We start from the raw sequence: 26,387 nt of genomic DNA, 5'->3' as shown, positions 1-26,387 counted from the left end.
GCTTGGAAATTAGGTTTATCAGTTTACAAGTTCAGCTTCATGAACCTTAGTGAAACTGAGCATTGATAACAATTTTTGCTTGTGTAGTCACTATCGTTGATTGAGCACCTATTGTGCCAGGAACTGTGCAAGGTACTTGATTTACACTATGTCATTTAATGCCCTCGATCAAGGTTAAAAAAGGCAGGCTCAGGGTTGCTCAGATAGTTAAGCGGCAGACCAAGACTCCAGTCACAGTCTGACTCCTAAACCAACTCTCTCCAGAACACTGCCTTGCATTCCCTGATATGCGGTAGAGAGGCAGCCCAGGTCTTTAGCTCCTGAAGCATCAGCTCCCAGCCTGCAAGTCTATGCTCAAGTGGGCAGGGCTTGTGGGGGAGACTGAAAAGGTTTGGTGCTCAGGAAATGAATATCTGTGCTGCATTAAGGACTGAATGCTCTGCAAGTTCTTGATAAAATCAGACCCAGAGTGGTATGGGAAGACCATCATTCCTGGTCCCATTAGAACAGCTTCCAAAGACTCTTTTGAATGGACAGGTCTGCCTTCTCCACTCTCAGCACCCTGGAATTCCTCAGACCACTTGCTAAGAAGGAATATAGGCTATTCCACAATGCATTTGGGTTGGGCGCCCACCAGCACACCAGCAGCCACTGAACGGATATATCCAGTCTGTAACTGGAGTGACCAATCAGTAACTCCTTCCCTCTTCCCTCCTTTCCCGGGCTCCTGGCTGTGCTGACCCAGAAATCCTGGCCCCTTCCTTACTCCATCTCCCCGTCTGCCCCCTTTCTATCCCATTCTCCCAGGTTTTAGGTGAGCAGATGGTGTCAGAAGAGCGCATTTCCAGCTGTGTGACCTGAGCTGGCATCCCTTTGTCCTTGCTGAAGCCCCAGTGTTCCTCTCCATAAAGCAAGGAGAAGGAAGTCTGCCCATTTTCCCCGACCAGCTGTGAAGCCCCAGTGAACTGGCCGTGGAGACACTTAAGCTGAGAAGTGCCACACGAGTGTGTGGGAATGTTATTTTTTCCTGCTTTGAGGCGTCTGACGACAGAAAACCAAAACAGAGCAAGAAGCATAGCATTCTGAATAACTGGAGACAAAGTCTAGTACTTTCCCAAGCAAAAACAAAGCAAAAAACACAGGAAAACAAGCCACAGCACGTGTATTGCAAATGCAGTTAGGTTAGTGATCATAGTGGAAAGAAGAATGTGGGGGTTTTAGTAGAGATCCCAGGAAAGTCACAGCCCCCGCCGCACCCTAGCCCAGACTGCACGTGCCGTCTCCCAGCCTGGGGACACACCCATCTGACTTAGCAGCCACGGTGGCTGGGTGGTCTTCAGCAAGTTACAATTCCTCTGTGAGTCCCAGTCTCACCACCTGTAGAAATGACACTACTAGTTTATCTCAGAGTTGTTGTCAGGAAGAAATGAAATAGTATTACGTGAGTAGACATGGTATCCTGTCTAGTCCTGTTAATTTCTTTGCTAAGGAAGGGATCTCTGAAGTAGTTATTTTCTTCTCTGGAATAAATGTTGTGACAGTTTCTGCTTGCTGTCACCATGTATCAGTTTTTTATCGATGCTGTAACAAATCACCGCAAATGTGATCGCCTTCCAGCTCTCCAGGTCAGACTTCCTTGCCTTTTCCAGCTTCTGGGATGAGGTGCCTGCACTTCTTGACTGGTGGTGTTTTTGGTCTTCAAGCCAGCAAGGGTGAGACCTTCTCAGGCTGCATCATAGACCTCGGTCTCCATCGTTCCATTTCCTTTTCTGACCCTGATTCTCCTGCTGCTTTCAGTTGGAAGGACCCTTGTAGTACTGTGGGCCCACCAAGCGGATCCAGCATAATCTCCTATTTCAAGAACCCGAATCTAATCACATCTGCAAAGTCCTTTTTGCCATGTAAGGGTAAGGTGACAGATTCTAGGTTCCAGGACTGTGATATAAATGACTTTGGGAAACCTCATCTTGGTTAACCTGTCACCTATAATCATGAGGTTTTATTCTAATTCTCTTTGTCCTAATTCTCCTGTCCTTCTCCTTCCCTGATTTCCACCCCCAGGTCTTAGGTGTTGGGACTTCTTTGCAGTAAGATAACTGGTAACCCACCCACATCTCATTCCTGGTTCTACTGATGATCAGCATTATAATTTTTGAGAGGACCAGCTAAAATTGAAGGGTTTCCAAATTGAACAAGTTAAAATAGTTTGCCTAGTTAAATTCAAAATTCCGATAAGAATGATCTTTTTAGTGTGTGTCCCAAATATTGCACACTGTACTAAGAAATAATTGTTCATCTGAAATTCAACTTTAACTGAACCTTCTGCTTTTTTTGTGGCAGCCCTAGTGGAGATAACAGGCATTGCAATGGGGTGGGGGGAGTTTCTCTCTGTGAAGCTAAACCGGTTTGTAAAGGACTGAGTCGAGAGCCTTGACCTGCTCTGACCAGCCGTGATAACTAGCTCTGTTTTGCTTGTTAGAAAATGCCATCTTCTCCCCACTCCACATTTAACATTTATTCAGCAGTCATCAAACTGTGTGTCAGGGGCTGTGGGACAGAGGAGAACATGGTCATTGTCTTCAAGAGCTCAAGCTGACCAAGGGGACTTGTAAGCCAATGGGCAGTGATGTTGTGTGAAGTGTGGACATTGGAGGAGGGTCTCACTCGGTGTTGGGGTGGGGTGAGTGAGTACGCAGACTAGGTACTTCAAAGACATTTCAGTTGGCAGACACCCTTTAGATGCCCGTCAAGGTGTTGAGGCCCATGTATACTAACTTAGTGCACAGTTAAGACATCCTCTTTGAGCTCGTCTTTATGTCAAGAAGGGCTGCAGAAAACCACGTTTAGAAAAGGAGAACTATATAGCATTGACCTTGACCCTGAGTCTTCAAAGAGGAGCCAGGTCTGGTGGAAGCCTCTTTGGTACCTATCTATTAAAGGAGGAAGAAAAGACATTTATTGAGTGCCAGAAGCTGCATTAGTTACCTCCCTTTGTCTTCAGGAAAAATCCTTGCTTGGTGTTATTACCCCCATTTTAAAACAGAAGAAACTGAAGCTCTCAGGAGGCTGAGCTAGAAATAGACCCCAGACTTGTAGGATTTCCCAGCTCACTGTCTTTCCTCTACAGAGACCTGAAAGCCACGGGAAAGTACAGTGAAGGGATTTGAATTTTTCATTTGATTCTGACGTTCATCACCTTTCTGCCTTCTCTACACATGGGAGTATAGGGAAGAGGGCCCTGGCTTCAGCCTCTGCAGTGTGGAGTCTAGTCTTGCCCACACCCCTTACCAGCTCCCTGCTCTCAGGCAGGTCAGTTTTCCTTTCTGAGACCCAATCCTGCCTGCTTTGTCCTCCACCGTATTCCCAGTGCCAGACAGTGAGTTCAGTAAACACTTATGGGGCAAAGGATGAATGAATAAGGCTCAGATTCTCATTTGTGGATTGGGCTTCTTGCTCCCTGCTCTGCCTACCTTGCCGGGTTCCCACGAGGATGAATGAAGCCAGAGAACACAGTGCAGAGCAGTGCTGTCCAACAGAAATAGGAGGCGAGTCACAAATGCAAGCCATGCATGTAACTTTAAACTTTCTGGCAGCTACCGTACAAAACAGATAGAAGAGGAAGGAAAGAGGCAAAATTAGTTTTAATACCATGTTTTATTTAACCCAATGTGTCAAAACTACTGTCATGTTAATATGTGATCGATACACGCAGTATTGTTTAAATTTGTTTAATGGTTTTATGTATTTGTTTCTGGCTGCACTGGGTCTTTGTTGCTGAGCACAGGCTTTGAGGAGTGAGAGCTACTCTGTAGTTGCAGTGCACAAGCTCCTCATTGCAGCAGTTCCTCTGGTTTCGGAGCACAGGCTCTGGGTGCAGGGGCTCAGCAGTGGTGGTTACACAGGCTTAGTTGCCCCGTGGCATGTGGAATCATCCCAGACCAGGAATCAAACCTTGTCCACTGCATTGGCAGCCAATTCTTAACCACTGGACCGGATCACCGGGTAGGATCCAATATACAAATATTGGGAGAGATTTTATGGCTATATTCCTCACACTAAGTGGACATCCAGCGTGTCTTACCCCCACAGCAGGTCTGAACTTAGACTAGCTGTGTTTCAAGGGCTCTGCAGTTATGTGGGGTCTAGCACAGGTTAGTAGAGGTCTGGACACAGCCAGCTCCTTTGCCAGCGTTCTTCCTACAAGGCCATCAGTAGGATGTCCTGTGAGCACACAGGGGCCAGTGCGTGTGTCAAGAATTCTCCAGTAAAAGAAATTAGAAGAGCAACTACAAAGGCCATGCAGAGGAGTTGGACCAGCCACTGAAGCTCTGGCCTTGGTGCCAGTTGGCAGGAATCTCTGCCCAGGGCCCAGCTGGCACATGGCTCTGTCCAGAGTGCCAGTTGGCCTCTGCATCCCTCCTCTGGTGCCAGATGGCTTTCCCGCTCAAGCCTGCTGGCCGGGCAGCAGGCAGAGCACCTCACGTCCCTGCTTACTTGGGGAGATAGTGAGTGCATTTGTAGGTTGGCAGGGTCAGTTTGGTGATACGTTCCCCACATCAAAGGTAGGAGGATCTCCCACCTTGATCCCCACATTCCCCAGTCCCAGTGCTGCGGGCCCGCCACAGAGTGTTTGGTGTGGTGGGGGGTGGCTGGCTTTCTTCAAGGTGCCTTAGAAGCTTAGGGATGTACTCTGCCTTCCCTTTCCTTAACTCTCTCTGAAATAGCTTTGGGATCCTGCCTGAGTCATCTCATTATCTAACTTCAGAATGGTTCCTTCTGTCACTGGTACCACTTGGAGGAGGCAAAAAAGAGTCAGAATCCCAAAAAGAGTCAGAATCCCGCTCTGCAAAGCTGGTCCCTATTTCAGCCTCTTCTCCCACCACCCTTCCCTACTCCCCCAAATTTTCCTGGGGTACTTAGTCTTGACCACTATAGCCTAGAGCAAGCACGAGCCTGTTGACTTCAACTAGGTGCTACTTTAGTACAGTGGGAGGTGACGCAGAGTACACCCAGGCCCACCCCTTCAAGGGCAGGGCCCTAGTACACCTCCATGCCACCCACCCAAGTTGGAGCAGGGGTGGAAATGGCCAAACATCCCAACACCCTTCTAGTCTTGAGGGGAACTATATTCCCTCCACTTAAGTACAAACCCAACCCCCCAGCCTCTTGCCCTCCACATGGCTAAGGATGCCAGGGGACTTAACAGAGGTCCTCCTTTCTTGCCTGTGACATTTGTGTGTCCTGTCCATGGCCGTAGCATATTCTGGCATAGGTCTCCCCCAACCCTGGCCACCCATCTGGGCCCTTCAACTTGTTCTAGGTTGATAGGCTCTTTCCATGGTTCCTTTTTTCCCTCCTCCTATGCCCTCCAGCCAGTTTCTTGACTCTGCTATGCTGCCTTCTTGCCCATCTAGTCTTCCTTCACTGGCCCATCCTTGCTGCCTTTTTTTTCCTTCTGTTCCTATCTCCCTCCTTTCCCCAGGCCCACACTACTCCACTCGGCCCTGACTCAGGGATGTCTGGTGACCTTATCCTTTTCACTACTCCCATCATTGTGTCTCCACCCACTGAGATTTCGAAAGCAACCCTGCTCTTGTCTAGAGCAGTAACTACTGTGTACCTAGAGTCTATATGCTGGGTACTTTACAGGCATCATTTTCAATTACCACAAACCTGAAAGCAGGTATTATCCTCATGTTAAAGCTGGAGGAAGGCTCAGAGAGGTCAAATCACCCAGTTTATTGAAGGATGATTCACCTGGTGAATCCAACCCGGGTCTGTTTGGCTCATGCTAAAGACTGGACTTTTTCTATTTCTCATTATCAATGCTTCTCTTCATTTTATACTTTTTAGCAAATGTCTAGGAAAGTGCTTTGCCTATTATAATAGTAAATAATTATAGGATTGTTACTACTTTAGCATACTTAGTACTTATATTTGTTTGTGGCTATGGGGCTTCCCTGATAGCTCAGTTAGTAAACAATCTGCCTGCAATGCAGGAGACCCTGGTTGGATTCCTGGGTCGGGAGGATCCGCTAGAGGAGGGATCGGATCCTCCAGCCCATCCTGGAGGAGGGATAGGCTACCCACTCCAGTATTCTTGGGTTTCCCTTGTGGCTCAGCTGGTAAAGAATCTGCCTGCAATGCGGGAGACCTGGATTTGATCCCTGGGTTGGGAAGATCCCCTGGAGAAGGGAAAGGCTACCCACTCCAGTGTTCTCTCCTGGAGAATTCCATGGACTGTATAGTCCATGGGGTTGCAAAGAGTCAAACACAAATGAGCCACTTTCACTTCACAAGGACAACTTCAACCCCTTGCCTATAGGGTGTTCCCTAAACCCAGTCCTCCCTACTGACCAACTTATTTGAGCTTTTGTTGAACCCAAGGACACATCACTCTTAGAGCCACCACCTAAATCTGCTTCCCACTATAGGAAATGATGGGGGGTTTACAAACTGTCCTTTACCCAGTGATGAGCCACCAGGTTGATGAGTGTTTTGTGCATCCTGGATCAGGGAGATTGGAAGGAAGTGAGTTTATTTGAGTTGGAATTTTTGAATTGAAAAAAGGAGAATTGATGGTGGAAAGTTTTGCATTTTCTGCGGGACCACTCTGTTAGAAGTGGCCAGGAGTCAGAGTTTCTAACAATTCAAATTTCAAAGAACAAGAAATACCTTTAAAAACAGTGAGAGTTCTATCTCTGGGTGTTTTCCAGCAGGGTCTGAAAAGCTCTTGACCAGAAATCTTATTAAGTGGATCCGTGCTGAGGTGGCAGGACTGGGAATCTTTTCAAGTTTTTATCAACTTGAAAATGTCCTTGTTCCTTTTATTTTATGTAAGATGTGAGGTCTTGTGAGATTTTGTGAACTCCGTCCTTGCTCTGTTCTTACCTTCCCTGGTATTAGGAAACCAACACTTCTACCCACTCCCCAGCCCTTTCCTAGAGTGGGCTCTTGTTGTTGTTTGAAGATCTCTCCATGTCTCATTGTGCTTTCACTAGACTGCAGCTCTGTTAGGCCACAATCTGCATGCCCCCCCCCCTCCTTTTTTTAATCTGCGTGCTCTTTAGGGATAAATGTACCACAAATTGATTACAGAAAATAATGGCTTTTTCCTTTTATGTCTGACACTCTTTTTGGAGACATCCAGTGCCTGAGTTTTTTCTTTCCTCAGTGGTGCAGGGCTGACAGTGTGGGGTGATTCTCCAAAGAGTTGTGTTCTCTCTCTGCACAGCATCCTGCTTGCTGCTCTTTAATCGCCCCAGACACATCAATGGACCCTTGACAGTGCTGAACCTCATCTAACTCCCCTGCTAACTCAGTCTCACTGCGGCCTCTTCCTGCAGTTTCTCCTGGGAGCATTGGCTCACTAAGAGCCAGTGTTTTCTGTAAACTTGACGATCACCCAGGACACATCTTCAAATTAGTAATAAAAATTTAACTCATAGCTTCCAGCTCTCTCCCTAGAGAATAATTATATCTTAATCTAGGAGTGTGTCTCTTTGTGTGTGTGTGTGCATGCTCATGCCCACATTCGTGTATGGTCAGTTGTGTCTAACTATTTGTGACCCCATGAACTGTTGCCCACCAGGCTCCTCTGTCCATGGAATTTCCCAGGCAAGAATACTGGAGTGGTTGGCCATTTCCTTCTCCAGGGGATCTTCCCAACCCAAGGTTTGAACTCGTGTATCTTGCATTGGCAGGTGGATTCTTTACCACTGCCCCACCTTGCTCTTGGTCCTTACGCTTTGCTTAATGTCCTGAGACGTTCCACGTTTATGGAGGGAGCCCCAATTTTATGGCATTGAAGTCGATCATCTTTGGTATGGAAGCTTTGAGATTTTTTAAGGTCACAAATGAACGCTGCTGATTAAACTCTTCAAAGAGCACAGTTACCCAAGTTATCCAGGCCCGATCATCTCTCAGAGGAGTCCTGTTTCCTGCCAGCAGGGTACTCACTTGTGCTCTCAAGACTCACTCGCCGCTCTGGCTGCTGCCAGTTTCTGTGGAAGGGGGCTCCTTGGAAGGCGGGCACCAGGAGTTGTTCTTGTTCTCAGAGGGAATCCTGGGATGTGGACCACAATGGGGAACAGCCCTGACAGCTGTTTGATGACTTAACCAGGGTCACCTTCCTCCCCAACAGAGGTGGATGAGTGTTCCTGGCCAGATCACGGCGGGTGTGAGCAGCGCTGCCTGAACACTCTGGGCAGCTACAAGTGCATGTGTGATCCTGGCTATGAGCTGGCTGCTGACAAGAAGGCCTGTGAAGGTTAGTATTGGGCCTGCCGAGCTGGAGTGAGAGGGGATGGGGGACAAGTCTTAGGAGAAGGGGAACAGATGCAGATGGGGCAGCTGGTCGGCTGTGAAGAAACAACCGTGGGGGATGATTCACCTCCTTCCTGGAGGGAAAAACAACGCAATAAGGCCACAAACACGAGATGACTTTATTGGACTCCACCCCAGCAACTGAGTAAATGGAATCATGGAATTTCATTTTATTCTGTGACTATGTGAAATTCACATGATTATAAAGATGGAAAATGAAAACAAAGAATAAATGTGAGCACTTCGGTGTGACACGATAAATAGCGCATTTCATTCATTTCATTCCAACCTGGCTGGCGGTGTTTCCCTTGCCCACCTGCATGACTCTGCCTGTTCATGGAAGCCAGGGACATCGCATAGCTTGGTGCAAACATTTCTTGGCCTAAGTCACGTGAAGTCCCCAACTATGCCCCTGAGTGAGAGGTAAGCACAAACACCTTGTCTTCTTTTTAAAAAAGCAGTGAAGACTTGTCCTCAACTCCATCCCTCCAAAGCCTCAGTTGAAACAGACCAGAAGAAAGGACTTGTGAATTAATCAGTTCAGATTGTCTATTTTTTGTTGTTGTTGATGTTATTAAAGAACAGCAGGGCTTATTGCTGCTTGGGGGAAATCGCAGTCACTTGGAACTAAAACCAAATGAATCTTGCTTCTTTTCCTCCCGTGCAGTGGCCTGTGGCGGTTTCATTACCAAGCTGAATGGAACCATCACCAGTCCCGGGTGGCCGAAGGAGTACCCTACGAACAAAAACTGTGTCTGGCAAGTGGTGGCCCCCGCCCAGTACCGGATCTCCCTTCAGTTTGAAGTGTTTGAACTGGAAGGCAATGATGTATGTGTCCAGGCTCTGACTGGGATGCTGTTGTGATGTGACCCAGGGCTGGGAAGTGGGGAGGGGATCAGCAGGCAGGGAGGTGGCCTCCAACGGTCGTGGGTTTGTAGCTGGGTGGAATCTGGGCTGTTTGTCGAGGTGATTTCAACTGCACACCCTCGGCAGATGGAGTGCTCTGGTCCTCTCATCACTGCTAAATCCAAGGAGAAGCAGGACAAGAGAGGAGGAGGGGGGTCTTGGGAGTGGGAGGTGGTCAGGACAGGTACGTCCCCTGGGGTTAGAATCTGGGGCTTAGTGTCCAGCTGGGAAGAATGGAGGGGGTGAGATAAATCTTGGGACCAGGGTGGCATAAACAGCCCATTCCCTCCCGTGGGCAGTGGTCATGGGATGACTGTATCAGCCAGCCAAGGCCCAGGCAGAGCCCACTGCTGGACAGCAGGTCCACTGTGCCCCCTGTCTGCACCTTGGGCTGGAGGGATCCCAGTGAGAGTCGAGAGGACCCTCCTGCCAGACCCAGTCAAACCCGTCTGCTCACCTGGAGGGTGCAGCTCTTAGGAGGGGGGTCCTGCAGGGTGCCGGGATCTGGGGGAGGGAAGTGGGAGCGCCCGACGGCTTCCCACGGTGCCCCCCTGCAGGTGTGTAAGTACGACTTCGTGGAGGTGCGCAGCGGCCTGTCCCCTGATGCCAGGCTGCACGGCAAGTTCTGCGGCTCTGAGACGCCCGAGGTCATTACCTCGCAGAGCAACAACATGCGCGTGGAGTTCAAGTCCGACAACACAGTCTCCAAACGCGGCTTCAGGGCGCACTTCTTCTCAGGTGTGCGGGTTTGGGGACAAGACCACAGACTGAGGGAGACAGGGTTTTGCAGGCTCCCAGCCTCAGGGCAGCCTCCGACCCTTCTCTGTCCGCGGCCCTTGCCCGCACAGTGTCTCTGCCTCGGTCCGGGTTTTATATAGTGGTAGCTATGTTATTATAGGACTGCCAAAACAAATGACCACATACTGGGTGGCTTAAAACAACAGCAATGTTGTCTCTCACAGCTCTGGGGGCCAGAGGTCTGAAACTGAGGTGTGGGAAAGGCTGGACTCCCCCAAAGGACTTGAAGAAGAGCCTGGCTTGTCTCTTTGTAGCCCCTGAGTCCAGTAGTGAAGTGCTGGGTGGTCTTCAGTTCTTTATTTGTTAAGGGTCCTTGAAGGATTCTTAGTTGTCCTCATGGAATCATAGGTTAAAACTGAGTGTTTGGTGACCCATTACAGGCAGTAGGCAGAGGGTACAGGGAGAAGGGAGACACCTGAGCCCCGAGGTTATCCTTGGGTGGGGGCCACTGGGAGTGGAGGCTGACCCTCGGTTAGTAGGGGAGGAAGCTGGCTTAGGCAAGGGCTGCACACTGCTGGCTTGAGGCACAGGAACCACAGTGACGACAGCAGCTAATGCTTGAGTCCATCCATGATAACAAATAAAAACTAACAGTGACATGGGGGCTGGACACTGTTCTAAGTGTTTTTTTCTTGTACTCATTCATTTTCTCCTCTCAACAACCCTATGACGTAAGGACATCATGACTGACTCCATTTCACAGGTGAGGTAACTGAGGCACAGAGGTCAAGGACTCCCCAAGGTCACAATAGCTGGAAGCAGAGGAGCAGGGCTGGCACTGGGCTGTCTGGTTCACGGCTCACATGCTTATCTGCTCTGCAGGCAGGAGGAGGCATGGAGTCGTGGAGTAAGAGCCCAGGCCTCCAGGTCACACCGGCTGCTTGCTCACTGAGTAACCTTGGGCATGTTAGCGGTCTCAACCTCAGTTTCCCTACCTGTAAAATGGGGACACAGGCACCTCCCTCCTAAGGTTGTCTGACAATTAAGTTAGGTAATATAGAGAGTATGTGCTAAGTTGCTTTAGTTGTGTCCAGCTGTTTGCAATCCTGTGGACTGTAGTCCACCAGGCTCCTCTGTCCAAGGGGTTCTCCAGGCAAGAATACTGGAGTGGGTTGCCACGCCCTTCTCCAGGGGATCTTTCCCACCCAGGGATCGAACCCACATCTCATGTCTCCTGCACTGGATGCAGATTCCTTACCACTAGAACCACCTCAGAAGCCCAGAGAGTACAGTATAGAGTGATTAGTGTCCACCACTTAGTAAACAATTCATGGTAGCTGCTTTTTTATTGTTGATATTATTACTAATATTAGCCTCTCCTATAGGGAGCTCCTTGGTTTGGTGGGGAGCAGGGGTGGAGACGCATGTGTACATAAAGGGCTTTAGGAGCATGGGGAATTCAGAATACACAGGCCAGGTCATGCCCAAGGAATGCTGCCCTGCCGCCCCCGCCTCGGAGAGGAAGAATCAGCATTGACGATGATCAGCGAGGCTCCCTGGCAGAGGCTCCTTTTGAGCAGGGTCCTGGGCTGTGAGGAGCGCTCCCGTGTTGGTGGTTCCCCTTAGGATAGTCCGTTGATCTCCACAGACAAGGACGAGTGTGCCAAGGACAACGGCGGCTGCCAGCACGAGTGTGTCAACACCTTTGGGAGCTACCTGTGCAGATGCAGGAACGGCTACCAGCTCCATGAGAACGGGCAGGACTGCAAAGAGGGTGAGGCTGGACCGTGGCCGGGGTCAAGGGTAGGGGGTCACCTTGGCTGCCTGAGTATACCCATGCTCAAGAGCCAGGGGCGCTTCTTCCCCGGTTGGCCAAGCCTGGAAATGAGGCTCAGCTTCTGCCTGCCTTCCCTTCTCCCAGCCTCCTGCTCATGAGTGATTTCCCCCAGGGTAGTCACTCCTTCAGGGGGCTTGTAGGGGCCCTCAAGTGCTCTTCTACACTTATTATTGCAAAGAAGTTAAACCCCAGGTTCCAGAATCAGACCCCCAAAGTTTAATCTTGGCTCCGCCACTTACTAGCTGTGTGACCTTGGGCGAATGACTTAATCTCTCTGAGCCTCAGTTTCCTCTTCTGTTTAAAAAAGACTAAACATACCTCCTTCTTAAAGTTTTTGTGAGGGTTAAATGAGAGAATGCTTAGCAAGTATTTCATATAGGCTGACACATAGCAAGCACTTGAAATGTCAATAGATACCAGCTCTCTCTGCTGTAATCTTATTTACCATGCATGGTCTAGTAAAATAGAATGGGGAAGACTTTGTTCCCTGCTCCATTTGCTCCTGAGAGTCCTTCAGAGCCAGATGACTTTTGATGTCCAGCCACTCTGTGAAAGGCCTTCCCTGTGTTCCTACTCTACCCTGCAAAGGGTGTTTGAGCATCTAGAGAAACACACAAGCCTGCTGGCCTTGGCCCCACCACAAAAGGGGCCAAGGCATACACAGAAGGGAAGGGAAGAGGTGAAGACTTCACGCCCCATCTGGGACAAGCACTTCAGACTTAGGGGATTCGGGCTGGCCAGGGCCTCCCTGGAAAATGAGCTAAATAAAGAATTAAAGAATGAGTTCAGACATCTTCTGAAGCCCACCCTCAAGGCCAGCTTCTGACCTGGACACAGCCAGTCACAGGTTGGGTTGAAAGGTGGGCTGGAAGAACTTGGAAGGAACTGTCATTCTGAAACTTAAAAAAACTAAAAAAAAAACCAAAAACCAAAAAACAACCTTCGTCTACCCCCTGTGGTACAGGGGAGGCCAGGAGGATTATAAAGTCAGCTAAGGTTCCATCAGGTGAACAGGATGGGTCCCCATCAGGGGGTGGGTGTCCAGGAGCAGACACCCTGTGTCTGAACTGTTGCCCTGTTGGCACCTGTTCTCTTCATGGCTGCAGAGCAGAGGCAGCGAGAAGGTGGAACCTCCACACAGCTGCCCCCAACCCTGACCTGCCCTCAACTGCCCCCTGCAGCTGCCTCAGCCTGAAGCACCTCCCCCTCCAGAAACACACCCCCCCCCCAACAACCTGCAGCCTAGGAGACAGCAGCAGTACCTCCTGGGGTCCTCTCCTTCCTAATCAGCAATAGCAAAGGCAGTCCTGGCTCCACCCCTAACCAACAGGTTGCTTGCCTTCTCTCAGCTTATTTTTTCAATTAGAAGGTGGAAAGGATTAAATGAGAGGATGCAATCAAAGTGCTTACCACAGCGCTCAACTCAGAGGGAGACAAATTCTAGCTATTGGCCAAAACGCTACTTACTCAGCAAGTCGTGGCACCACTCTTTGGAAATAGCACGGTAACCAGGGCAACATCTGTAGCCTCCAATTGAAACTACTTTGGAAACTAAAAGAAGGCATGGTGATGGAGACCTTTGTTAGCACTCGCTGCGCCTTTCACATGCATTATCTCATTTAATCCATGCACTCACCCCCCTCCAAAGATAGGCACTCCTTTTACAAACAAGGACACCAAGGCTTACAGAAGCTCCCAAAGTCCCCCGGCTTGTATGCAGTAGAACCAGGACTTGAGATGAGGCCCATCTGACCCCAGGGCCTGTGGTCTTAACCAACTCTACTATATTTCCAATGACAACTGCAAAGCAAATAGCAATAGTTAGAAAGATGACCTGACTCCAGGAAGGTAGCAAAGAAAAATCCATCAGCAGATTTCTGAGCCGGGGAACCCTTGATTCAGGCCAGCCTCTGCCCCCACGTTCAATGACCATGTGACAAGAGCTCAGGGAGGAGACTCTTCCAGAACACCTCTTCTGCTGCCCACCAGTGAGCTACCTCTCTTTCTCACTCTGCCTCTCTCTGCCTGTCCCCAGCTGGCTGTGTACACAAGATCAGCAGCGCAGAGGGGTCCCTGGTGAGCCCCAACTGGCCTGACAAATACCCGAGCCGGAGGGAGTGCACCTGGACCATCTCTTCAACCGCGGGCCACAGGGTGAAACTCGTGAGTTATTTTCAAAGTCTATGAACAACACAGATTTCAGTATCAGACCGACATGGGTCTGGGTCTCTGCTCTGCCTCTTCCCAGCTCTGAAACCTGGTGATGTTAATCAACATTTCCAGGACTCAGTTTTGTGTTCCGGAAAATGGGGCTGCTAGTAAAACCTACCTCAAGTAGCCTTTGTGCAGATTCAAAAAGAGGATGTACCTGAAGCCATCAGCAGAGGGTGGTGGGTGAGCAACACTGTGTAAACAGCACCTGTTCACGGTGGTGTCACTCTGAACTGGCACCCTTTACACAGACTTGAAGCGTTGCTTGTGATTCCATTGTTTGCAGTTATAACATTTTACCAAATGATACATTCTCAAGATATTAAAAAAATATAGTCAGAGGGTTGGAAAGTGAAAACCAAATTCCCAGACCCCCATGCTCACTCCAGAAATTATTTTTCTGAACATTTTTTGGTGAATTCTTCCAGAAATTTCTGTTTGTATGCACAGGAAAAAAAATATATATCCTTTTCTTGCTCACATTTCTCAAAAGTACTCTATTATTCATATTCCTCTACAACTTACATTTTTCCCATTAACTAAGAGTTGGACATGGCTAAGCAACTAAGCACTTAGCACCTCACTGTTGTTAGCTAATTAACAATAGGAGATTAAGTTATGTATGCTAATTCTCTCTTGCATTAAACATATATATCTTCCAAGCCTTTCTTTGAGCTTCCCTGGTGGCTCAGATGATAAAGAGTCTGCCTGCAATGCAGGAGACTGGGTTTGATCCCTGGGTTGGGAAGATCCCTTGGAGAAGGGAATGGCAACCCACTCCAGTAGTCTCGCCTTGAGAATTCCATGAATAGAGCAGCCTGGCAGGCTACAGTCCATGGGGTTGACAAGAATCAGACACAGCTGAGCAACTAATACACTAGTCCTATCCGTGCATATGATTGTGGTAGTCTGTATACCATGCTCGGTTATTGCGAAAGAGAAATGAGTTTTTCCTACAAGTCTTGCTTCTCAGCCGCCAGGGACTCCCAGATCCTGGAGTGTAAGACAAACCCTCTTGCTTTCTGGAGAAACTGTATTCCAGCAGACAGACAGTTTTTAAATGGGTCATTCTAACTCTGGAGATGGCTAAACTCTTCAGAATATACATGGATGTCCCCTTGAATTATGCTAAACTCTTCGAATATATATGGATGTCCCCTTGAAACATATGTGGATGTCCCCTTGAATTATGGACCGCTTGGATTAATATATATGAGTGTCCCCTTGAATTATGGACCATATCTCCAGGGAGAAGGAGAGAGAACATAGGAGAAGGTGATGATAAACAGACAATCACCTGGTTACTTACGTGGGTGTTTATTGGCAACAGCAGTGAGGAGGACAGGTGGGTGAATGAATGCGCTCCCAAGTTGGGCGGCAGGTCCTAGTGTCTCTCTGTGCCAGGCCTGGGGCATCAGGGGTAAAGACAGGCTCCCTGACCAAGGGTGCTCATGTGGGCATCTCCTATGCATGGCTGTCTCTGTAGTAAGCACTTTCATTTGCTCTCCTGGGTCAGTCAGAAGCCTCAAATCTGGGCGAGGGCGAATTAAAGCGAGGGCATTGGAGACAGGCTGCCATCTGCTGGAGGATGTTCGTCATGGCAACAGGAATCTCTGAAGCGGCGGGGGAATGGCGCCCCCCGGGGTTGGGAACGCGCAATATGCACTCTTGGAACCGGTGCTTCGGTGGAAGGGTCACAAGATTTCAGTAATTGCCCGCAAAGTCTTTTCCTGTTGTCTGCAGTGCTGAAGAACTAAAACAACCGACCACAGTGGCCAGAGTGAGCCCAGACCGCCAGTTTATCTGAGGCTTATACATACGTGCTAGTTCTTAAATATTTCCTTGGGAAGTGGATAGTGGGTATTGATCACGCTCTACCGTTTTGCCGCCACAGAGTGTGAGCTGAATGCTTACCAGGAAGCTAGTGTCTGACTGCATGGGGACAGCCACAGGGCATCCCATGAACTTTGGGGAGCTCGCTGGCCCGCCATCCACCTCCCGTTGCCCTGCCCGCCCTGTTACCACTGGCCTCCCTTTCCTTCTCCTGCCCACATCCCTGTGCTCACTCTCTGGCCCCACCTCCCTGTCTGTAAGTGTGAAAAATCTTTCCCATTTCAAGTATGTTTAACATCCTTACAAAAGCCAGTGGCCCTCTATTCTCCCTCTCTACCTCCGTCCCTGACCTGTTGCCCCAGCTCCCTTCATGTGAACTGAGACTCCTTCCCAACCCCTCCTGGTAATGTTCTCTCTCCCTCTCTGTCATTTGGTCCAGGTCTTCATTTAAAGTGTCCCCTCTCACCTTGTCCCATGCCCCTGATAGCCATGGGCAGGCCATCAGCCAGTCATCTGCCCAGAGCCTGAGAAGTCCTACGTGTGGAGCTGCAGAGCCCAGCGTACAGCCTGAAATTAGGAGGTTGCCCTGGCCTGCTTGGGGGGGCAAGAAGAAGAGAGGCAGTACAGGCTAGTGATGGTGCGAGTGTGGTCTGGAGTCAGGCTGCCTGGGAATCAAGTTCACCTCTGTCCTCTAGCTATGTGAGCGTGGGCAGATCCCTTAACTTCCCTAAGACTCATTTTCCCCTTCTGCACACTGGGGATAATCATAGCCCTTCCCTGACAGCATCATCAGAATTAGGTAACAAAATGCAGGGCTCTGCATGGAAAGAAAAGGGCCATGCAGGCCAGCCTCTCTAGTCATGAGCACGTGGAGCAGCGTGCACTTCATAAAGTGCCGTTCACGTCATCTGCACTCAGGGGGCTGCACGGTGTAGTGCAGAGGTTGAGGACAGGGGCTCCTGACCTCCTGGTCCTGGCCCAGCTCTGCCAGTGGGTGACGCTTGGGCAAGTTATGCGACAGCTCTGTGCCTCGGTTTCCTCATCTGTAAAGTGGTGGTTATCACGGCAGACACCTCACAAGGGCGTGAGGACTACTGCTCACAAAACACTGAGAACAGTGCCTGGCTCAGAGGAAGCACCTTGGTCTCATGGTTAAGCGAGGGAGACGCCGTGAGACCCGACAGAGGAGCACAGACACCAACACGCGCTGACAGTCTCTGACCCCTGCTGTCTTATCCGCCCAGGGGTCACGGTGGCAGGAGCTCACAGGGTTGCTCTGGAGACCAAAAGAGGCCAGGTGGTGGCCCTCACCACAAGCGTGGCCATCATCGCGATGGGCGCCACGCCCCCCGCACAGCTGGCTGGGCAGACGCATGTCCTTGTGTCCCCAGAGAGGGGCCCTGCACCCACCCCGGCTGAAAGGGCCTGGCCTCACTCGCTGCTCTTTCACCCCCAGACGTTTAATGAATTCGAGATCGAGCAGCACCAGGAATGTGCCTACGACCACCTGGAACTGTATGACGGGCCTGACAGCCAGGCCCCCGTCCTCGGCCGTTTCTGCGGCAGCAAGAAGCCGGACCCCGTGGTGGCCTCGGGCAGCAGCCTGTTTCTCCGGTTTTATTCGGACGCCTCAGTGCAGAGGAGAGGATTCCAGGCTGTGCACAGCACAGGTGCGTGGGCTGGGGCCCTGGCCTTCAGCTAATCCCCATGTGGACCCGAGATAGATGAGTGATGAAGGCAGGGAAAGGACCACCTTTAATTCTGATTATTGTGGGGATGGGAGTTGTGCAATGATGTGTCCCTTTTAAAATGAAACCTGAACAGCCATGGGGGAGGGTTGTTTTACTGTTTTGACAACCTATTAAGTGAGCAACCCTTTTTTGGTGCCAAACTTCTTACATCTCTTCCTTTCTTCCTCCTGCCCGCCTTTTAAACTTTTATTTGTAATTTTGCTGTTTTGTGAAACCCTGGATCTGGGTGCTAAATGGTGGAAAGAAGTCCTCTGTACCCCTCCAAGAAGCAGTTCCAAAAAAACGAGAAGTGTTTCTGTTTCCCGTTATTTTTCTCACTTGAAATAAACAGCCTTAATCAGCCCTTTGGAGGAAAATGTTTATGCTTATAACTTACATTATTTACCATGCTAAACAGAAGAAAGTCAGTAAGAACATTGGCTCTGCTCTTTAGCCACTTAAAGGATACAGCCTGGGACTTGTTGTTGTTCAGTCGCTAAGTTGTGTCCGATTCTTGGCGACTCCTCTTTGCAGCACGACAGGCTTCCCTGTCCTTCACCATCTCTGGGAGCTTGCTCAAACTCACGTCCATGGAGTTGGTGATGCCATCCAACCATCTCATCCTCTGTCACCCCCTTCTCCTGCCCTCATACCGCCTGGGACTAGAATCCATGAAGCAACCTTGACTTTCTGATCCTTGCCCTCTGACAAAGCAGCGGCAGTGAGGCTCACTCAGAGCCTGCGATCATGATCATGATCTCTGTGAGGCTTTCTGATCCCTTTCACAGCCCCTCCTCCCAGTTTTTTCCTAGAGCCAGAAAATATGAATCAGATGAGACAAAGCGACAGCTAGCATCTTCGAAGCTTGGCTGACCCTGGCTGCGAACCCCCCACTGTTCACGGCTGCATCACCACTTCCCTGGTGACGTTTAAAAGCCACTGACTAGTGCCTTCACCCTCTTGTCCCTGCAGACTGAGTGTGGGTGCTCAGGGTGGGTCAGGGTCCTGCAGGAAACAGGGGCACACTCAGGTGGAGTCATTCTTTGAGAAGCTACTGAGGGACTATTTACAGAGGGGTGGACAGGATGTGGGGACTCCATAGGGGCTGTGCAGCAACCATGGCTAAGATGCAAGGCTGTCACTCCCATCGGTCTCAATGACAGGGGCAGGGGACCCGTTCCTGAAGCCTAGAGACAAAAGCAGGCAAGCAGAGGGCCCCCAGATGGGAGCTGTGACTTGCAGTCAAAGGACACAGCCTGTGGTGACCAGGCAAGGAGGGGCCTGGGACTAGCACCCTGACCTCTTCTTCCCTGATCTGCTAGTGCTGCCTGTGGCCGGATCAGGGAGCCAAGGGGCTCGTCCATGTAGACCCAGAGGTCTGCCTCCAGGGGCCAGGGCAGGTGGGAAGAGGAGAGGAGATCTGGCAGGATGGGTGGGAGGCATCCTTCCTGGCTCAGCCCTCATTTCATTGCCAGCCACATCTCAAGAATTTGAAATTTTCTAAAGACAGCTCAGACCTGGAAGAAAATCTAAGCCAGAGCACACTTGGGGCTGAGAGTTGGCAGTCGGACAGGACTGGGGCCAGGCTGGATGTGGAGCTCCAGCTAGGTGAGGGACAGCGGGGGGGGGGGCGGGGGGGGGCGGGGAAGGGGGGCAGGGGACCTCGGGGCAAGGTGAACGTTACCGCACAGTGTGGAAGCCACACCATGGGGAGGAGGCATGGAGCACACTGAGAACGGCAGTGGGGGGATTTACCTGCAAAATTCCGTCGCTCTCTAATGGCCCATCGCTCTCATGTACATATTTTTATCATGGGTTATGTAGGATGGGCTCAGGCCAACCAGAGTTATCATCCTAGCGAAAAAACAGCTAAAGCTACAGGATACAAGTCCAAAGTTTGAGGCCTAGCTCACCTGTAATACCCACAGAGGGTTTTTGAAAGCTAGCCTGTGGTCAGGCTCTCAAATGCAGGTGCTGCTGCTGCTGCTTAGCCTCATCCAACTCTTTGGGACCCTATGGGCTGTAGCTCACCAGGTTCCTCTGTCCATGGTGATTCTCCAGGCAGGAACACTGGAGAAGGTTGCCATGCCCTCCTCCACTGTCTGGACCATCAGGGAAGCCCAGCAATACTGGAGTGGGTAGACTACCCCTTATCCAGGGGATGGGGATCTTCCAGGAATTGACCCAGGAATTGAACCGGGGTCTCCTGCTTTGGGGGCAGATACTTTACCAGCAAAACTATCAGGGAAGCCCAGATACTGGTGCAATCCAGATCTATTCCGAGGTTTCAGGTTTGAGCCCTCACCAGCAGTTTTGAACCCACTCCAGTGTCCTTGGACTTCCCTGGTGGCTCAGACGGTAAAGCGTCTGTCTACAATGCGGGAGACCTGGGTTCGATCCCTGGGTCGGGAAGATCTGCTGGAGAAGGAAATGGCAATCCACTCCAGTATTCTTGCCTGGAAAATCCCATGGACAGAGGAGCCTGGAAGGCTACAGTCCATGGGGTCGCAAAGAGTCGGACACGACTGAGCGACTTCACTTTCCAGTGTTCTTGCCTGGAGAATCCCAGGGACAGCGGAGCCTGGTGGGCTGCGGTCTATGGGGTCGCACAGAGTCGGACACGACTCAAGTGACTTAGCAGCAGAAGCAGCAGCAGTTTTGATGCGCTTTTGGCGCCCTCTGCTGGCAAAAATAACAGATTACGGTAAGTCTGTCGGCAGGAGTGAGCCCTTTTCAGACGCTTCCAGACAACAAAGTGGTAAAGATCCAACCACATCCCGGCGACCAGTAGGGCAAACCATCCCTTGGCCCCATATATCCATAACTGGAGAGAAGGAAAGGCTTTTATCATGGCATCTCTGGTGTTCCCCGAGGCTCCCTATAACCCAATCTGGGAACATAGGTCCGGGGTGTGTATGTAAGGGCTAATTTGGATTCCCCAGCGAACCCTGGAAACTCCTGGATCTCTTTTAGTCCTCTGTAAAATGGTTTTTTTTTGGAGGAGGAAATGGCAACCCACTCGAGTATGCTTGCCTGGAAAATTCCATGGACAGAGGAGCCTGACAGGCTACAGTCCATGGGTTGCAGAGTCGGACTGACTAACAAAATGGGCTGATGAAACTTGCCTGGCCTTTCGCACAGAGCAAACACTAGGCTTGGTAGAGAAGACGGGCCTGTACAGAGGGTGTGAAGAGAGACGGGGTTGCTGGGGGAGCGGTGCGCGGCGCGGAGCGTGTCCTCTCTGTGCCGAGGGGGCATCGCGCTTCTCTCTCTGCTCCAGAGTGTGGGGGCAGGCTGAAGGCCGAAGTGCAGAGCAAAGAGCTCTATTCCCATGCCCAGTTTGGGGACAACAACTACCCGAGCCAGGCCCGCTGCGACTGGGTGATCGTGGCGGAGGACGGCTACGGCGTGGAGTTGATCTTCCGCACGTTTGAGGTCGAGGAGGAAGCTGACTGCGGCTACGACTACATGGAGGCGTTTGACGGCTACGACAGCACAGCGCCCAGGCTCGGCCGCTTCTGCGGCTCCGGGGTGAGTCCTGGGGATGCTGGGATGGTGGTGGGCAGTCACTGCGGGGACCCAGAGCATGAACTGAGCGGTCAGACACACGCGGGTCACAGCCCTGGCAGCCCCTGCGGCTGCTTAGGGCACCAGCCAGGAGGCCCGTCCTGCTGGAGCAAAAAGGGAAACCCGGAGGGTAGCTGGAAGGGAGGTTGGGAGGTAACGGGGACCAGGTCAGGAAAGCCTGATGCAGAGGCCAGCTGGCGAAGAGAGTCTTCCTTTTAGAGCTGCCTTTTTGTAGACTGGGCTTCCCTGGTAGCTCAGCTGGTAAAGAATCCGCGTGTAGTGCAGGAGACCCCGGTTTGATTCCTGGGTGGGAAGGATCCCCTGGAGAAGGGATAGGTTACCCATTCCAGTATTCTGGTAACTGGCTCAGCTACCCACTCCAGTATTCTGGCCTGGAGAATTTCATGGATTGTATAGTCCATGGGGTCACAAAGAGTCCCACGCAACTTTCACTTTTGCAGAGGGTTTGTCCCCCCACACCCCCATTTTTATTTAGCCTTCAGGCCTCTTTTTAAAATATATATATATTTAATTATCCTCTTGTGTATTCCATATATTCACAATTCTCTCTCCCAGTAGAAACCAAATGCTTATACAAATTACAAATCACTTTTAACTATAAACATTAGTTATGTTCAAGGTCATTATGATTGTTTTCATTATCATCTTTTTCCGGGGCCACCTCCTCAGGACAGGGCAGGTCTGTTTTCATCACTGCTTCCCCAGCACCTGCCATAGGGCTGGCACTGAGTTGGCTCTCAGTGAGAGCGTAGACCAGTTCAGGGTCCTGGTCCTCCTCCATCTGCATCACGCTGCCCACATGGGGCTCCCAGCTCTCTTTTCCTTCACCTACAGAACTGATCACTCAAGCCTCTTTGCAACTGGCTGAACTTACAATAAATCATTTTGGAGTCATTAGTGCATGTGGTAAACAGAACCTCAAACTGGTCTTTGTATGGATCTTTGAATAATTTCCCTTCATCTTCTCTCACCCTCCAAAAAAGAAAGGACGACACAGTGTGGCTTAGCTGATGCAGTGCCTTTGAGAGATAAAGGCTTTCAAACTGTGGGGTCCACATGCGGAGAAGAACTTCGAAGGGTCCTGAGCAGTGAAATATACAGGAAGCCCAGTTTGGTTCCATTAGAATCTGGCAGATGGCAGCCTGGGATCCTGGCTCCCTTTCACCTACCACCTGGTGAAAACTTTCTGTCAAACGTAGCAACTCCATCCCACGTTTTGTCCTTGGACAAGACAGAGGCCTCAAGGATTGTCTTAGATCTCCTGGGAGAACATCACAGTGGTGAACCCTCATGCTGGGTGATTCATGATATACACTTTATAGTCAGAAGACCTGAGGTTGGGGACTATTGAGCTGTGAACTAGATTTTCAAGCATAGAATGGAGATAGTGTCTGCCTTATAAAGCGGCTGTAACTTTACATGAGATGAAATCTGAAAATGCTTCAGCGTGTATGTGTGTTAGTCACTCAGTCATGTCCAACTCTTTGCTACCCCATGGACTGTAGCCTGCCAGGCTCCTCTGTCCATGGGATTCGCCAGGCAAGAATACTGTAGTGGGTTGCCATTCCCTTCTCCAGGGGATCTTGGAGGGATCAAATCCAGGTCTCCTGCATTGAAAGAGATTCTTTACCATCTGAGCCACCACGGAAGCCCTGGAATTAAGTGCTTAGGTGCACTTAATTAACCGATGCACTTAATATTAATAGATTCTATAAGAGCTGTGCACTTAGAATTGTCTTTGGAAAAGGAGAGCTGGGGCAGGGGGGTGGGGGTGCTCTTGGGAGCAGAATTTGAAAAGCTTTTCTTTGAAAAAACAGCTTGTTTTGATGCCCTTCAGTGTCTCTCCTGTGTCTTTGTCTCATCCTCCTTATTTTAATACTCCAACCACAGCCAACTGGCTTAAAGTCCCCCTGGTTTTCCTTTCTCCCCGCCTCAGCCATTGGAAGAAATCTACTCTGCAGGGGATTCTTTGATGATTCGATTCCACACTGATGACACCATTAACAAGAAAGGCTTTCATGCCCGGTATACCAGTACCAAGTTCCAGGATGCCCTACACATGAAGAAATAATGTGGTTCTTGAAAAACAGGAACTGAGAATGTTTTTATAACAATAGCACCTTGTGAATCTGCCCTAAAGCAGTGTACAGTATTATTCTCAAACAAAAACTCAAAATCTAGCCTTGGAAGTTGTGTATCTGATGAATTTGCCCAGAACAAGGAGGGGAGAAGATATTTCTCTGATTCCGGCCTTGGTGTTACCAATCATGCAGTTTTAAAGATTAAGATTTGATGTCACTGGCTGTTTAAGCTTTGCCTGTTTGTCTCCTTGCCCTTTGCTCCTATGAGGCAGAAGCCTACCCTTAGGTGGGTCTGTTTCTGGATGTGCTTCCGTAGGTGTAAGGCAGGCTGACCGTGTCTTGGAGACTCGGGGCATCTTCCATCAGCGCTAGGCAATGAGGATAAAAGACTGGCCATAGCTCACGTGTTCCTCCCAGCTTTGGCTGGAGACATTAACTCTCTGCCAGGGACACGTCACCCAAGAAGCCCAAGAATATGGGCTTTGGGACTAAAACAGGCATCGCAGTAAGCACCGTACAGAGGAAGCTGGTGTCTGAGGATCACTGTCACATAGCAAGGAGACCCCCAACTTGTCCTCTGTGTCTTCAGCTCTCCTTGCCCATGCTGGATTTTCCCCATCCCTAATTGCATTAAGGGTCCAAGGCATCTGCTGTGACTTCAGCAGAACAGTTGCTGGTGAGAGTCCCTAGTCTTCCAAAAAGAAGACATCCTGACTTGTCCTCCTGCCCTCACTGACTTGGAGAAGACTCCACATGGCCTTGGGATTCCATGGGCCAATAATATCTCTTTCTCCAGCTTTGGAGGCCCTTGCTGTGGTTGACTTTCACTCTTGACAACCAATTCAAATTGTATTTGCAAAACGTGCAAAGACATCTTATGGGGGACCATTCAGGTCCCTCATGAACATCATTGAAAACTGGTTAAATATAAGTTATGTAAGAATCAACGCTTTGTGGAACAAGTCTACCTGTGACTAACTTCCTGAAACTGGTTGGGTTAAAGAGTGCATTGGTGACTTACTCAGACTAACTAGCTTTCAGTCACCAACTTTCAATTAGAATTCATCACATTTGGCATTCACTTTGGAGAAGTGGAGAAGATGTTGTTTACATAATTTTAGAACCTCCAGGTGTACTTTAAACAGTGAAGTAGTTTTGAATGGCATTTCATTAAGGCATCTATGGGCATTATGAGCTAAAAGCTGTGGTATGTTAGCTTTAAAAAAGAGTATTTATGTTGGAATAATTTTAAAATAATGTTTACATAGCCGTAATTCCTGTGTGGTTGGTATTGAACACAGGATCGCACACAAGAAGGTTTTTGGTGAGAGTTGAAATTGCTCCCAAGCACTAGAATTCCTTGGGGATGAATCAACATCATTTGAAACAAAATATTTGCAAAACATTTAAAGGTGATATTTTTGAAAATCAGAATATGGCCCCAGAGGACTATGTCCAGTTAGAAAGATTGCTGGGAGTTAAAATAAAAAGACATTAAAAAATAAAAATACAAAGAAAGGTAGAAAAAAATGCATGGGAATATTTTTTTCTTAAAACAGAAAAAAATCAAAGTATTATTATTAATAATAATATATGTCTGTATATATGTATGTATGTAAAGGATCAACTGTCAGCCTTAATCAGTGCCGTGTGATAAATGCTGACCCACAGGCTTGACTGAATAGGCCCTCCTGGACCAGCCTTGTGTTCTATGGGTCTACTCTCACCAAGCCTCTCTTGGCCTTTCTTGACCCCGAAGGGAGGTTCAACCTACATTCTTATATTGTGATCTTTCACAGCCCCTGTCCCGGAATTTCTTTGATTCAGCACATGGAACAGCTTGTCGTGTGGTTCAGGTCTTACCCGCCTCATAGGGTGGATTCCATTTCTCTGATGTTTTGTTTGGGGGCTTTTATTTTGTCCCATCTGATCTTCAAAGTTGACATCGAAATCAGGATTAAGAAGGTGGCTGTGAAGGGCCTCTCGCCGAGGACTTGAAAATTCTGTAGTTTCAGCCTTTAGAAGTCTGAATAAGATTGATGAATTCCCTGGAAAAGTGAGAGGGAGTCAGAAACAGAGTCAGCTCTGCCTCTGTCTTTGCTGCTCTCGTGAAACAATGGTACTTGTTTTTCTCTCTCTAGTATGATTTTCAAAAACACACAGCTTCAACCATTATCAACCTGTGGCCAACTGGAAACAATGAGACGCTTATGAAAACCTTTCTTTAGGCCTTCTGTGAGTGACGTATTCTCAGAAAAGACAAGCTCTGATTCAGCTGGGGCTGGCCAGACAGCTCCCCTGGAAGCTCAGACTCACGGACATATACACAACGCAGGTTCTGCAAAGAACTGAACAGATGGCTTCACGAGAGAAAGTCCACTCAGCAGAAAGACCCAGGTCCCTGCCTTGGCTCTTTCAAATGCTCAGTGATCTTTCTGTACACATCCCACGGAACGTTACCCCTGCCTGCTTTGTCGTTGGGGCTGTTGCAAAGCTCCAAGCAGGCTGACTTCAGCTCAGAGAATTCTCTTGATGACCTGGTAAAACATTTGGGGTCCAGGTCTTCAGCCTGGTCCAATTCTAGTGTCATCTGGTCTAGCAAATGCTAGAATCTGGATCCCAGGGCAGGGTGAGGATCTGGAATTAACTTCAGCCTGTGGAATTTCTCCAACCAGAGAAGGAGGCTGTGCATTGATTCACCATAAGACGGCTTTCCTCTAAAGTTAAGTTTTATGTTATTCATGAAATGCTGAACCTGGTTACATCATTTGTAAAATCTTGTTAATTAGCAAGTCACCCTGGGGTTTGCAGTCAATCTGGTCCATTAGATAAATCTCAGATAATCCGTGGTGTTGTCATTGTTCAATGTGTGAACAAGTGTTCCCTAGGCTTTGGCAGATGGTTTTCAAGTTTCCTTTGTAGACTGAACTTCTGAAAAATAATCTCAAATGCCTAGAAGATTTCTTAAAAAAAAAAAAAAAAAGAAAAACCATTTAGAGCATTATCTATAAATATACTGTATTTTTTATCTTGTGTAATTGTATGTTTCATGAAATGTCAGTTTCAAAAAGAAAGTGGAAAGGAGCTAACACATGTCTAGAAAGAATTGTTTCATTAAAGAATGTGGATTTATTGACA

General features: G+C 49.2%; 1 protein-coding gene across 1 annotated transcript in view; it reads left to right on the top strand.

The window, feature by feature from the left end:
- TLL2 (tolloid like 2) overlaps positions 1 to 26,387 on the top strand; it is a 141,353-nt gene extending 114,966 nt beyond the window's left edge. The window contains exons 14-21 of the mRNA XM_040254640.1: positions 8,144 to 8,269; positions 8,993 to 9,153; positions 9,789 to 9,969; positions 11,618 to 11,743; positions 13,842 to 13,969; positions 17,307 to 17,520; positions 20,861 to 21,111; positions 23,105 to 26,387. Coding sequence (XP_040110574.1) covers positions 8,144 to 8,269; positions 8,993 to 9,153; positions 9,789 to 9,969; positions 11,618 to 11,743; positions 13,842 to 13,969; positions 17,307 to 17,520; positions 20,861 to 21,111; positions 23,105 to 23,239 — 1,322 coding nt within the window. The 3' untranslated portion in view covers positions 23,240 to 26,387. The remainder of the gene's footprint in view (positions 1 to 8,143; positions 8,270 to 8,992; positions 9,154 to 9,788; positions 9,970 to 11,617; positions 11,744 to 13,841; positions 13,970 to 17,306; positions 17,521 to 20,860; positions 21,112 to 23,104) is intronic.

Source organism: Oryx dammah, unplaced genomic scaffold (assembly GCF_014754425.2).
Source record: "Oryx dammah isolate SB20612 unplaced genomic scaffold, SCBI_Odam_1.1 HiC_scaffold_14, whole genome shotgun sequence".
NCBI lineage: Eukaryota > Metazoa > Chordata > Mammalia > Artiodactyla > Bovidae > Oryx > Oryx dammah.
The sequence above is the reverse complement of the archived record's forward strand: the minus strand, read 5'-3'. Positions and strand labels throughout refer to the sequence as shown.